General features: G+C 45.9%; 1 protein-coding gene across 2 annotated transcripts in view; it reads right to left on the minus strand.

The window, feature by feature from the left end:
* Window positions 1–12,965, minus strand: part of CTNND2 (catenin (cadherin-associated protein), delta 2) — a 914,052-nt gene that overhangs the window by 139,743 nt on the left and 761,344 nt on the right. For both annotated transcript variants that reach the window (XM_010833758.1, XM_010833759.1), the window contains one exon: window positions 6,570–6,755. In XM_010833758.1, coding sequence (XP_010832060.1) covers window positions 6,570–6,755 — 186 coding nt within the window. The remainder of the gene's footprint in view (window positions 1–6,569; window positions 6,756–12,965) is intronic.

The raw sequence follows: 12,965 nt of genomic DNA on the forward strand, positions 1-12,965 counted from the left end.
AACAGTCACCGGGAACAGCCCCACAGCAAGAGCTAGAGGCCCCTCTGGACCACAGATCGACTGCCCCTCGGCATAGCTGGTGCTGGCCATGGAAAGAAGACCCGCACAGTCCTTCCCCTTAGGAAATTCTCTCTTGAGGAGATCCACTGCTGTAAATGACTCATGATGTGAAAAGCCTTGGAGGAGGTAAACAGAACCATGTAGATGTAGATTAGAGAGCGATGCACTTATCTTTGGTAGAAGTCCTGAGAGCATGGAGGTAGCCTTTCACCTGGTTTTGAAGGATGATTCTCCAGAAGGGGAAGGAGGGAAGAGGACAGAGGAGCAGCAGGGGCGGAAGCTGGGAGCCTGGCCTGTGGGGTGTTGGGATGGGCCAGGAAAGTGTGTGGCGGAAAGGCCGTGGGCTTCTGCTGCGTGCGTGCTAAACTACTCAGTCGTGTCTGATTGTGCCACCCCATGAACAGTAGCCCACCAGGCTCCTCTGTCCATGGGATTCTCAGGCAAGAATACTGGAGTGGGTTGCCATTTCCTTCTCCAGGGGATCTTCCCGACCCAGGAATCGAACCCACGTCTCTTATGTCTCCTGCGTTGGCAGGTGGGTTCTTTACCACTAGTGCCACCTGGGAAGCCCAGGTTTCTGCTGAGAGTGAAAGTGAAGTCACTCAGTCGTGTCTGATTCTTTGTGACCCCATGGACTATTGCCTACAAGGTTCCTCCTCCATGGAATTTTCCAGGCGAGAGTACTGGAGTACGTTGCCATTTCCTTCTCCAGGGGATCTTCCCGACCCAGGGATCAAACCCGGGTCTCCCGCGTTGCAGGCAGATACTTTTACCGTCTGAGCCACCAGGGAAGCTCCCTGGTTTCTACTGAGACATATCTATTATCATGGAAGAAGTAAGGGGCCTTAGAGGCTTTACACAGAAGCCCATTACTATTGCTTTTGTGACTATCAAGCTGATATCTTAAGTAAAACTTACCACTAATCTATGCATTTGGCATCAACAACCTGCTAAGTTGCTTCACTTGTGTCCGACTCTGTGCGACCCCATAGACGGCGGCCTACCAGGCTCCCCCATCCCTGGGATTCTCCAGGCAAGAACACTGGAGTGGGTTGCCATTTCCTTCTCCAATTCATGAAAGGGAAAAGTGAAAGTGAAGTCCCTCAGTTGTGTCCGACTCTTCTCGACCCCACGGTCTGCAGCCTACCAGGCTCCTCCGTCCATGGGATTTTCCAGGCAAGAGTACTGGAGTGGGGTGCCATTGCCTTCTCCAATCAACAACCTAGGAAAGAGGTAAAAAGACTAATAATACAGGAAGTCCCCTATCTACCAACCTTCAAGTTGGTAGAACTTACAAGAACTTTCAAAGATGTGAATATGCGTTTGCAAGTCCAATCACATCAGGAGTAAGTGAAACTGCTGCTGGCCCTCCATCTCCGATGGCTGTTGCTCCTTCAGTTTTAGCAGCTCCCACCTCCTTTCCATCCACCAGTCAGTAACTCTTCTTGCCTGTTCACTCGATGCCAGCCCCTGTATGCCAGCTGTTGTACTGTTACTACTGTACTTTTCAAAGTACTGTATTATGGGATTAAAAATGATTTATTTTTGTGTTTGCTTTTTATGTGTTATTTATGTGAAAAGTATTATAAACCTATTATAGCGCAGTACTGTATGGCCAACTGTGTTAGTTGGAGGGCCAGGCTAACTTTGTTGGAGTTACGAACAAACTGGACTTATGAACAAACTGGACTGAACGAATGTGCTCTCAGAACAGAATTTGTTTGTATATAGGGAACTTACTGTGTACTCTTAACTTGACCTCAGCTCTCTAAACAAAGATTATCAGGAGAGAGAGAACGCCTACCATATAAAAATGCTGGGTCAGAATCCTCTTTGAATCTAACAGGTTTATATCCCCACCCATGTGGATACATATATGTCCATGTGAACTAAAACATTCACAGGTGACTTCAGCAGAAGGGAGCTGCTGAGTTCTAGGGGATCTTGCTTGTTTTCCTCTGTGGATTTCTCAGGACTCACGCAAGCTCACACAGAGCAGGCCTTGGCGGCTCAGGTCTGCTCTGGCCAGCTGCCCGGGCTATCCGGTTACCTCTAATCCATGTTTGAGCACCACTGATCCCCGGACACCATCGTAGGAACCTTGGCCATATCCCAAATGGAAAAACAAACAAACAAAAATGCTTATTTTTACAAAAGGTGGAAAAGTAGAAAAATCAATCTTGACCTACTTAGATGGTCAAGAATCCGTTTGCAATGCAGGAGACCTTGGTTCCATCCCTGGGTTGGGAAGATCCCCTGGAGAAGGGAATGGCAACCCACTCCAGTGTTCTTGCCTGAGAATTCCATGGACAGAGGATCCTGGCAGGCTACAGCCAATGGGGTTGCACAGAGTTGGGCACGACTGAAGTGAATAGGCACACACACTTCCCTGGACCTCAGCCTTCAGAGGGTTGCCACCCTGCCCCGCTGTGCCAGATTGCTGGCAGGAAATCCTGCCAGAGGCAGGGAGGACCCTGCTGAGTGAGATGTGTCTCTCAGCACACGACATACACACTGCTTTGGGGGAAGTTCTACTTACAAAGAGTTTCCAGAGAAACTAACAATTTCTTATAATTTAGCAATAGGCACTGAGCACAAAATCAGAAAGTAATGAATTTGCAATGTCCTTTTGGACTGAAATATGATGCATCAAAGCTTCCTTGGTGGTTCAGTGGTAAAGAACCTGCCTACCAAGGCAGGGAATGCTGGTTCAATCCCTGGGTCTGGAAGATCCCCAGGAAAAGGAAATGGTACCCACTCCAGTACTCTTGTCTGAAGAATTTCATGGACAGAGGAGCCTGGTGGGCTATAGTCCATGGGGTCGCCAAGAGCTGGACAGGACTGAGTGACAAACACTTTCAATTTATGCCTCTCTGAGGCATCTTAAATTTAAGAGAACATATGAATTTGCACAAACAAACGCTGACTTGGTCAGTTAGTGTCTTTTTGGATTTTATTTTTTTCAATAATATTTGAAAAGATTACAAATGTAATGCCTATCGTAGAAAATTTACAAATACATAAGTAGGAGAAGAGTCCGTCAGTATCTTTTGCCTTTGATGTTACTGCATTTTTTCTAGAAACACATATTTTTTTGTACATGCATGCATTTTATATTTGCCTGTGCCATAGTTTTACTAAATTGGCCAGGTTTTATCTACATATATCTGTGTCTACATACACACCTGCTGTTACATTTCTTTCTTCACTTTGTATTACACACTTTCTCTAATCACTTTCTATTCTTTAAAACCTGACTTTATGAGCAGTAGAGATTCCAAACGATGCATTATATGTGATCATTTTATAGCCATAAAGCTAGAATTCTATCTGTTTACATCCTCGTTAAACTTGATATTGTATTTTCTGGCACTTCAAAATATTTTTGTATTATGTAGGAGCACAGTTTGAAAGAAAACCTTTTGAAAAACTATCATTTGGTTGAAGTAACTTTGAAGCCTCTTTATAAACAACAAAGTTCCTTTGTGTTTTAACTTAAGATGGTTTCAGCAAAACTTTCTTAAAGAAATTCTTTGCTCCCCCACCTTAAAAGAATATTGTAAGAAGAACAATTAAACTGTATAGATTTTCATTTAGACTTCTGGAAAAAATCATTACGATTCAATTAATCATTTTAGCTTCCTCAACTTAGGAAAGAATCACTGATCTCATAAATTACAATGTGAAGTCCAGCATCCTAAGGTGGAAATTCACACACCATAACGTTCCATGGAAGAAGCTACCATCATGGAAGAAGGGCTGTATCTTGGGATGATGTTCGTGAATGTTCCATTCTGACCCCTGGCTTCTCTGGCCCCTGTCAGCTACACCCGCACACCTTAGCAGAGTTGGGGAAAGGGTTTGGTGTCAGGGCAGAATCTTACTAAATGCACACCAGTGCAGCCATGGAAGCCATCAGAGGAATGTGCTTCAAAATCCAAGCCACAGACTAGAGGGAAAACCTGGAAGTCCAGGTGAATTTAACCTTCAGTTTTTCTCCCTTTCCTTTTTCCTTCCTTCCTTCTTCTCTCTCTTTCCCTCCATAACTCCCATACTCTCTTTCTTCTTTCTTTTTCTCTCTCTCTTTTTTTCCCTCTCTCTCCACCCCCCTTTCCCCCCACTTCTTTCTCTTTCTTTCTCTCTCTCCCTCTCTTTCTCCTCTTTTCTCTCTCTTTCTTCTTGGCCAAGGCTAACATCATATTACTGTGTGTGTGTGTGCTTAGTCGTGTCCATCTGTTTTGTAACTCTATGGACTGTAGCCTGCCAGGATCCTTTGTCCATGGGATTTCCCAGGCATGAATACTGGAGTGTGTTGCCATTTCCTTCTCCAGGAGATCTTCCTGACCCAGGGATTGAACCCATGTCTCTTACATCTCCTCCATTGGCAGAACGACTCTTTACCACTGTGCCACCTGGGAGGCATATTATTGGACTTTCACAAATTGGATTTCCAGAGTTGCCTGGGCCCATCCATTCCAGAGGTTCTGAGTAATTAGGGTGCATGTAAGACTCAGGTGATAATGACCACAGGGCAGATTGGAGACCACTATATTCTCACACGTAGGCTTTTCTTCCTTTCTTTCGGCTTTACTAAGCTTGCTTCCCAGGGTAAAGCGGTGTAGGGACTGGGCCCCATGATATACAGTGCCTCAAAGGAAACCAAGAGAAGAACCCATACACCTTTGGCCGTCTTTAACTTATTTGATACTGAACATGTTCAGAACTCATCATGGCCTGGTGCCCAGAAGTACCAGGTGGAATAGATAACTGAAGTGCCTGACATCCCTTCATATAACACCTGTACATGGTAGGTGCTGGCCGACTGGTTCATTCCCCCGGTGGGAGAGTTCTAAGTGGTTGAATTAAGAACCCCAGCTCAGAGACTTCCCTGGTGATCCAGTGATTAAGAATCTGCCTGGCAATGCAGGGCACATGGGTTTGATTCTTGGTTGGGGAACTAAGATCCCACATGCCGCGAGGCAACTAAGCTCGTGCACTCCAACTACTGAGCCCGTGCTCTGGAGACTGCAGGCTGCAACTAAGACCTGACGCGAGGTAGATAAATAAATATTAAATTTTTTTTTTTAAAGATCCACCATTCAATCCTCCCAAAAGGCAAAAGCTCCTGCGAATCAGGGAGAGATGCAAGACACAGAACACTGACCCAGGACAGGAGAAAGAGCAGCGCTGGGGGTTTGCTTCTCGGAGTGGAAGGTCACAGTCAAAGACAATGAGCCTGCGTCTCCTAAATTACAGGGAAGTTTAAACGGGAACACACAGTTACAGAAGCTGTAGAAAGACCTGGAGCAGCCCTCAGGGACCGCAAACAGCTCGAGAACCGGAGCCTACAGAGATGCTAATGCTGACACATTTGGGTTACATGTAGGAATTATATTTCAGGATGCATTTCCATTAATCCTGACTCAATAAAATAGTTCCTTTAACACTCACTCAAAGTAAAACAATTTCAAAAACAGTTTAGAAAATAGCATGCTGTGATCTAAACAGATATTTTTGCATATTTATTTTGATTAAAAATCTGGCAAGGGGGCATACTGGGGATTCTGTTCTACTTTCTCAGTCATCCACTCCTGAGAACACTCAGATCTTGGGTCCATAGGACCCTGAGGAGCTGGAGATATGACCACAGTGTCCAGGGCGAGGTTGGGAACATGACCACGGTGTCAGAGGAGACGGGAAACCTCAGTAGCAGGGGTTTCCAGAAACTACAGGATGGGTGCTTTTTCACATTACTCCCTTATTTGGGGGCCTGGTGGGTGAGGGGTTCTGCCTCCCAGAGGGGCTCCCAGAAGAGGGGTAGAAGCCTTTCTGATGCTGTCAAGGCTGACAGTCATAGCCCATGGGCCTTTACTGCAGGGCAAGCAACCGACTTACAGCTGGCCGAGGTAAAGGCCATTTCATTTTAGAGAGGTCTCTCCAGCTGGAGAGCTTTCTGAGTTCATCAGAATTGTCCCCCAAGGTCCAGCTTCTAATGTCATTCTGTTTGGAAGGGCTATGAATCACTCCATTTCCCACCAATGAGTGCAAGACTGCATATCCAAAAGTTCCCCAAAGAGCTATAAAATATGTTGGGTTTTTGTGCCTCTCTCCTCAGCTTCCCTTCTCAGACCACACCTATTCTGTGTAACTGTTCCACCTGCAAGGCGCCCGCCTGAAGACCTCAATAGATGTGTGAATCGACACAGAAGAATCTGCGCCTGCATCTGACTTGACTCTCTGAGCTGGCAACTCAGAGCCTGCCCAGGACTCAAGGGCCTCTTCCTCTTTTTGAAATTTCCTATCTTGGTTTGGCTGGAGAACATGAGGGGAGTCATTTAATGCTCCACTGTCTCAGCTGTGAAATCCCCAAGGGAAAACGGTGCAGCTGCATGAGTGATTTGACCGTGTGCTAGAATCACAGAGCTCTGTACCTGCAGACACAGACCAAACAGCCATGCTGTAATTAGGGGAGGGGATAATTGCATGCAGCTGCGAGTCACCAATATCACCTGATCTTGGGATTTCTTTTTCTTCTTCTTCTTTCCCCAGCACCCGGAACTCTCCGCATCTTTGCCATTGGCCTCACCACAGAGCAGCCCATCCAGCTCATCGGTGCCCATGTGCTGTCCCTGAGACGTTTCTGCTGCCAGCCGGTACGAAAGATTCCTTAAAATGCACACACAGTTTTCAACGGTCTGGAGAATAAAAACAAAAACCAAAACAAAACAAAAAATGAGGAATGAACAAAAACTAACCATTACTCCTTCACTCGCAAAGGCCATCCATCTTCACACAGACGTTTTTTTCTTTGGATGCATTTAACCGCGGCTCCTAAAGGCTCCCTTGACAGCCACAATGGAAAGAATTTAGAGAAGCTTGGAAAAGTCTGAAGATCTTTCCTCACCTCAAAGAAACCACTGAGCAATAAGAGTTCCTGATAAACAGCTACCGTTGTTGACTGAAATTCACTTGTGAGCAAGAAAGAACTCATATCCAGATGTGGCCCCAGGTGGTGTCCACTTACAGACAACAGCCATCTGGGGACTAAGGCTCAGAACCATTGACAGCAAGGATAATTGGATTTGCGTTAGCTCTGAGAGGGTGTCACTTACATTTACTATCTACCAGGGCACTTTCTTAGTGAGGGGCAGGGGAGCCTGGCATGCTGATGTCCATGGGGTCACAAACAGCTGGACACGACTCAGTGACTGAACAACAAGGGTACTTTCTGGGAGGAATACAGGGCAAGGGGTGCAAACCAGGCTTATTCCAGGCAAGCCAGCTTCTGTGGTCACCTGGGGACATGTATGTTTCCAACCTACTGATTTTCTTCAAGATTGCTGGTGCTCCTATTTCCTAAGCACAAGAGCTAAGCAGTGATTAGGGACGTGGGAAAAGCTGGACATCTGTAGAACTCTAGGTCTCTGACTATTGGATATGTGACTTGGACAATCCACCCATAACCTCCTCTGTAAGATGGTCAAAGTAGCGGCCAATAGGCTGCTGTGTGGATTAGGGGAATTAGAGAATATATCTGTGATAGGCAGAATAAAGCTCTCTGCTCCAAAGATGTCCACATTTGGAACATGTGAATACATTAGGTTGTGGGACGGAGGGCATTGAGGGTACTCCTTGGTGGATCTTTGGATGGCAGATTATCCTGGATTGTCCAGGTGGGCCCATGGAGTCATGAGGGTCCTGTGAGTGAGAGAGGGAGGCAGAGAGAATGAAACTGTGTGAGAAGGATGGGATCTGGCATTGTTGGCTTTAGAGATGGTGGAAGGGGCCATGAGCCAAGGAATGTGGGAGCCTCTAGAAGCTGTTAAAGACAAGGAAACAGATGCTTCCTTAGAGTTGCCAGAAGGAATGCAGCCCTGTTGACACCTCGATTTTACCCCAACAAGACCCATTCTGGGAACTTCCCTGGTGCTCTAGTCTGATCCCTGCTTGAGACCTCACCTTCCAATGCCGGGGCTGTGAGTTTGATCCCTGGTGAGGGAGCAAAGATCCTACATGCTTCTCAGCCAAAAAAAGAAACAAAACAAAACATAAAACAGAAGCAATATTAAAACAAATTCAATAAAGACTTTAAAAATGGTCCACATTTAAAAAAAGGAAAAGAAAAGAAAAAGAGAGACCATTCTGGACTTCTAAAATGGTAGGATGATAAGTTTGTGTTTCTTAAATTTATTTTTGGCTGTGCTGGGTCTTCGTGAATGCATGGGCTTTCTCAAGTTGCAACAAGTGGGGGCTACTCTCGAGTTGCAGGGCACGGGCTTTTCCGTGTGGGGGCCTCTCTTGTGGAGCACAGGCTCTAGGTACAGGCTTCGGCAGTTGTGCCTCCCGGCTACAGAGCACCCGCTCAACAGTTACACACAGGCTTAGCTGTTCCTCGGCATGGGGGATCTTTCTGGACCCGGGATCGAACAGTGTCTCCTGCATAGGCGGGTGGAGTCTTTACCACGGAGCCATCAGGGAAGCCCAGGTTTGTGTTTCTAAAACACCATGTTTGTGGCCATTTGCTATAGGAGCAACAGGAAACTAACCCAATATGTATGTACCGAGAAGAGTTCCTGGCACACAGCAAGTGCTATACAAGGATTTATATCACCAACAAAGGTGGAGACGGTCCCTCTGTGGAATGCGCAGAGCTTGTGACCTAGAGCTAATGGGACTGTGATGGAGTCTTGGCTCCACCATTTAATGAGCCACGTGACCCTGATCAAAGTGCTGAATCTCTTAGTGCTTCGATTTCCTCCCAAAGTCCCCACTGCCACGTTGGAGATGAAGTCTCAACATATAAATCTTGGAGGAATCAAACATTTAGTCTGGGGCATCAACCTTTTGACCTTTGTTCTGGATTTGAGGAACTGAGGGAAGAGGGGGCGGAAAATACCCAATTTTCAGAAATTTTGTTTTTTTTTCCTGTTTTAATTGAAAAATCCATTTTTTTTCTCCTTCTTAAATATTCATCTATTTATTTGGCTGTGTGGGGTCTTGGTTGTGCACACAGGATCCTCGCTGTGGTGTGTGAGGCTGTGAAGTATGGGGCTCAGCATTTTCAGCTTGAGAGCTTAGATCCCCCTTGGCATGGGGGTCTTAGTTTCCCAACCGGGGAACAAACCCGAGTCCTCTGCACTGCAAGGTGGAGTCTTAACCACTAGACCACCAGGGAAGTCCCCCCAATTTTTATAAAGGACAAAATAATGGTGGAAAGTGAAACTGAAAGTCGCTCAGTCGTGTCTGACTCTTTGCGACCCCATGGACTACACAGTCCATGGAATTCTCCAGGCCAGAATACCAGAGTGGGTTGCCTTTCCCTTCTCCAGAGGACATTCCCAACCCAGGGATCAAACCCAGGTCTCCTCCATTGCAGGAGGATTCTTTACCAGCTGATCCACCAGGGAAGCCCAACTAAGTTTTATTATTTTTTTAAGCTTAAGCATTACTTTGACTTATAGTTGATTTACAAGGTCATGTTAGTTTCAGGTGTCCAAAATCTGAAAAAGAAGAGGTGTTTTCTTTTTAAAAGTATGCCAAGTTGCCTGTCACTTTTCAGGCACCAACTACATGACAGCCAGCATTCAAGGAAAGGAAAATGGTTCCATTTTAGAGATGAGGAAATGAGGTCTGAGGCTGTTGGTAACTCAGCCCACTCACCCCTATAGACTACAGACCATACCATTTTCTCTAGTCCTGGGCTGGGGTGGGGACTGCCGGAGTTCAGATCCTGCACTGCTCCCACTTATGATGGGAATCTGGTAAAAGGCAGCATGTAACTTTGACCTGACTACTGGAGGCATGAAAAATCAAGCAGGAAAACCAGTTTTCAGGGTGTATTTCTGGAGCCGTTGCGATTTCAGACCTTTCAGGTCAGCTTTTCAAGGTTTCATGGGCTGCTAATCCCACAGGCTTTCAGTCAACTTGATTTTTCTATTTCAAGCATCCTCTCAGCATCAAAAAAAGGAACCGACATGAAAGCAGGTAAACACAGGACGACGCTCGAGAGAGAGAGCAGTCTCTCCCTGAAAGGAAAATGTTGTGGCAGAAAATGTAAGTCAGAACGATTTTCAAATCAGCTCAGAATGATTTTTCTTACATCAAAGACCTGGGAGAATAAACTTCTTTCTCACCCTCTTGTTCCCCTTCCCTGGGGGCACATCCATGCCTCTGTTTAACAAATGACGACTGCGGAATACATCTGCAGTTTCGAGAAGTGCTTTATAACCTACCTGAGGCTGAGCAACATCTTGGGGAGAAGCCGGATGCAGAGAGAGAAGAGAGGGAGAAAGTGGGGGGGCTAGGAGGGGGGATGGGGCTTCCCTGATAGCTCAGTTGGTAAAGAATCCCCCTGCAATGCAGGAGACCCTGGTTTGATTCCTGGGTTGGGAAGATCCCCTGGAGAAGGGACAGGCTACCCACTCCAGTATCCTTGGGCTTCCCTGGTGGCTCAGCTGGGAAAGAATCTGCCTGCAATGCGGGAGAACTGGGTTCAATCCCTGGGTTGGGAAGATCCCCCTGGAGAAGGGAAAGGCTACTCATTCCAGTATTCTGGCCTGGAGAATTTCATGGACTGTATAGTCCCTGGGGTCTCCAAAGAGTCGGATACGACCTTTCCTTTCACTTTTCACTTTCAGGAGCGGGGGAAGAGAGACAGGAGATTGCAGAGAGGGACAGAACGGGGGTGGTCCCAGAGGTTGAACTCATCTTTCTCCTTAAGCCTGGTTTAGGAGGGTGACCAAGTCAAGTGCTTTTCCCTGTAAGGGCAGGGAGAAAAAGAGAATAGCCACAGCCCTTCTTGGGGATACCAGCAGAAGGCGTGTGGCAGCTGGTGGTTTGGGTTTCAACATCCATCGCTGTCAACAGAGCTTTCGGCAGCTCCTCTTGGTCACCAGGGTCATTTTGAGTCCTCGTTTTCTATTAGAGAGGGCTAATTTGGAAGCCGTTTGTAGAACGCACCACCATATGTTAGGCATTCAACAAACCGTCCCAGTTACAGGAGCTGAGCTGAGCGCGTGCGTAGCATCCAGGCTCTTTGACTCATTAACTCCAGTGGCCTCAAAGATAGCATGCACACATTTCTCCCTCCTCTAGCTTGTCACTGTGAAAGCTTAGAAGTGGCCAAGCAGAGGGCTGAGTGGAAAAACGATGGGGCAATAATAATACGTTAAAACTCAACAGCACCTTCTGGCCAGCAAAGCGCTGTTGAGTAATTTATCACATTTGATCCGCTCAACAGCTCTAAGGGTCCTCCTTGTCTCGAAGGTCACTCGGGTCCTGTCCTCTGGTCATAGGGAGAAGGAGATGGTACATTTTCCAGTACACTCCTGGGGCCATGCTGGGTGTTCTGGATACTCAATCAGGAATAGCTGAGTCTCCCTTTTTTTTTTTTTTCTTTTAATTTTTAGTTTATATTGGAACATAGTTGGTGAACAACATTGTCTTCATTTCAGGTGTACAGCAAACTGATTCTGCTCTACATAGACAGGCATCTACTCTTTTTCCAAATCTTTTCCTATTTAGGTCATTGCAGAATATTGAGCAGAGTTCCCTGAGCTATGCAGTAGGTGCTTGTTGATTATTTATTTTCAATATAGTAATGTGTACATGTCAATCCCAAACTCCCAATTTATCCCCCACACCAACCTTTCCCCACTGGTAACCATAAAATTTTCACTTCCAACATGTTTGTTTTCTGTGAACCTGTTTCTGTTTTTATAAATAAGTTCATTTGTATTTTTTTGATTCTACATATGAGCAATATCATATATTTGTCTTCCTCTGACATTTTTCACTTAGTCTGATCACCTTGGGATTCATCCATGTTGCTGCAAATGGCTTTATTTCAAGGCATATCTGAGTCTTCTGACACCAGCTCTAAATGGTCTTCATTTTTCCGGTTTCCACTTTGTGGGGAAATGTGGTCACTAACAAAGAGAATCTTCAAGGTCTCTCAAGAGTTTGAGGAGTCTGGTCCTGACACATCAGAAAAAAGACGTGTGTGCCTCACAGCACTCTGATTTTGGACCACACTCATGAAGGTTGCCTTACCACCATGATGGTGTTACGGGACCAGGGCAAGGCTCATATTTTATTGTCAGCTAGAAAGCCCAGTCAGTATTAAAGATTGCTTGGTATCCATAAGGCTTAAAGCCCCCATGCCTTAGTATTTACCACTCTGAATATTAAGATCCTTGGCATTGCAGCTTCTGTGAATTATGAATTACCTTGAATAGCTCTTTTAAAAAATCCTGTGTCTATTGTGTTAGCAGGTCTCTATAAATACTCAAGACATCTTGACTGTTCCCTTCTTTAGAGACTTAATTCTCCTGTCAGTGATATTAAAAGGTCTACAATGGCTGTTAAGGGCATTTACAAGAGAGGTTGATTAAATCTTTTCTATCATATTTCACTTTGGATATTGATGTCACGCACACAGTAAATGAATGGTTGCAAATGTCACTAACAGGCAGTGCTAAGATGACAAACAGTTTATAATTGGATTCAGTTAGTACTCAAAGGGTTTGAGTCCCAGAAGTACCGTGGACTTCCGGTCCATGGGAGTAGGGCACCCTCATCAGTAATTTTCTAAATGTGTCAGTCACTCCAATGTGCAGGCAAGGTTGAAAAGTGCCATGCTAAATCACCCCATGCCAAAGAGTAACTAAATGGATAAAATCACTCTTACTTGTTTGCAGGGAGCGAGCTCCGCCCCTGGCAAAGGTCATGAGGAAGGAGGCTTGGCATACGCAAAGGCGGGATCAAGCCTCAGGAGTCTCCCTGGAAATTCTCGAGCAATCTACCCCCAAAACCAGAGTCTGCCTACTTTCTGCTTTGTGCTTTCACCTACACCTCTGACTTTACGCGGGGGGGGGGCCCACCACCTCTCTCTGAAAAAAGAGTTA

Source organism: Bison bison, unplaced genomic scaffold (genome assembly GCF_000754665.1).
Source record: "Bison bison bison isolate TAMUID 2011002044 unplaced genomic scaffold, Bison_UMD1.0 scf7180017863887, whole genome shotgun sequence".
Lineage (NCBI taxonomy): Eukaryota > Metazoa > Chordata > Mammalia > Artiodactyla > Bovidae > Bison > Bison bison.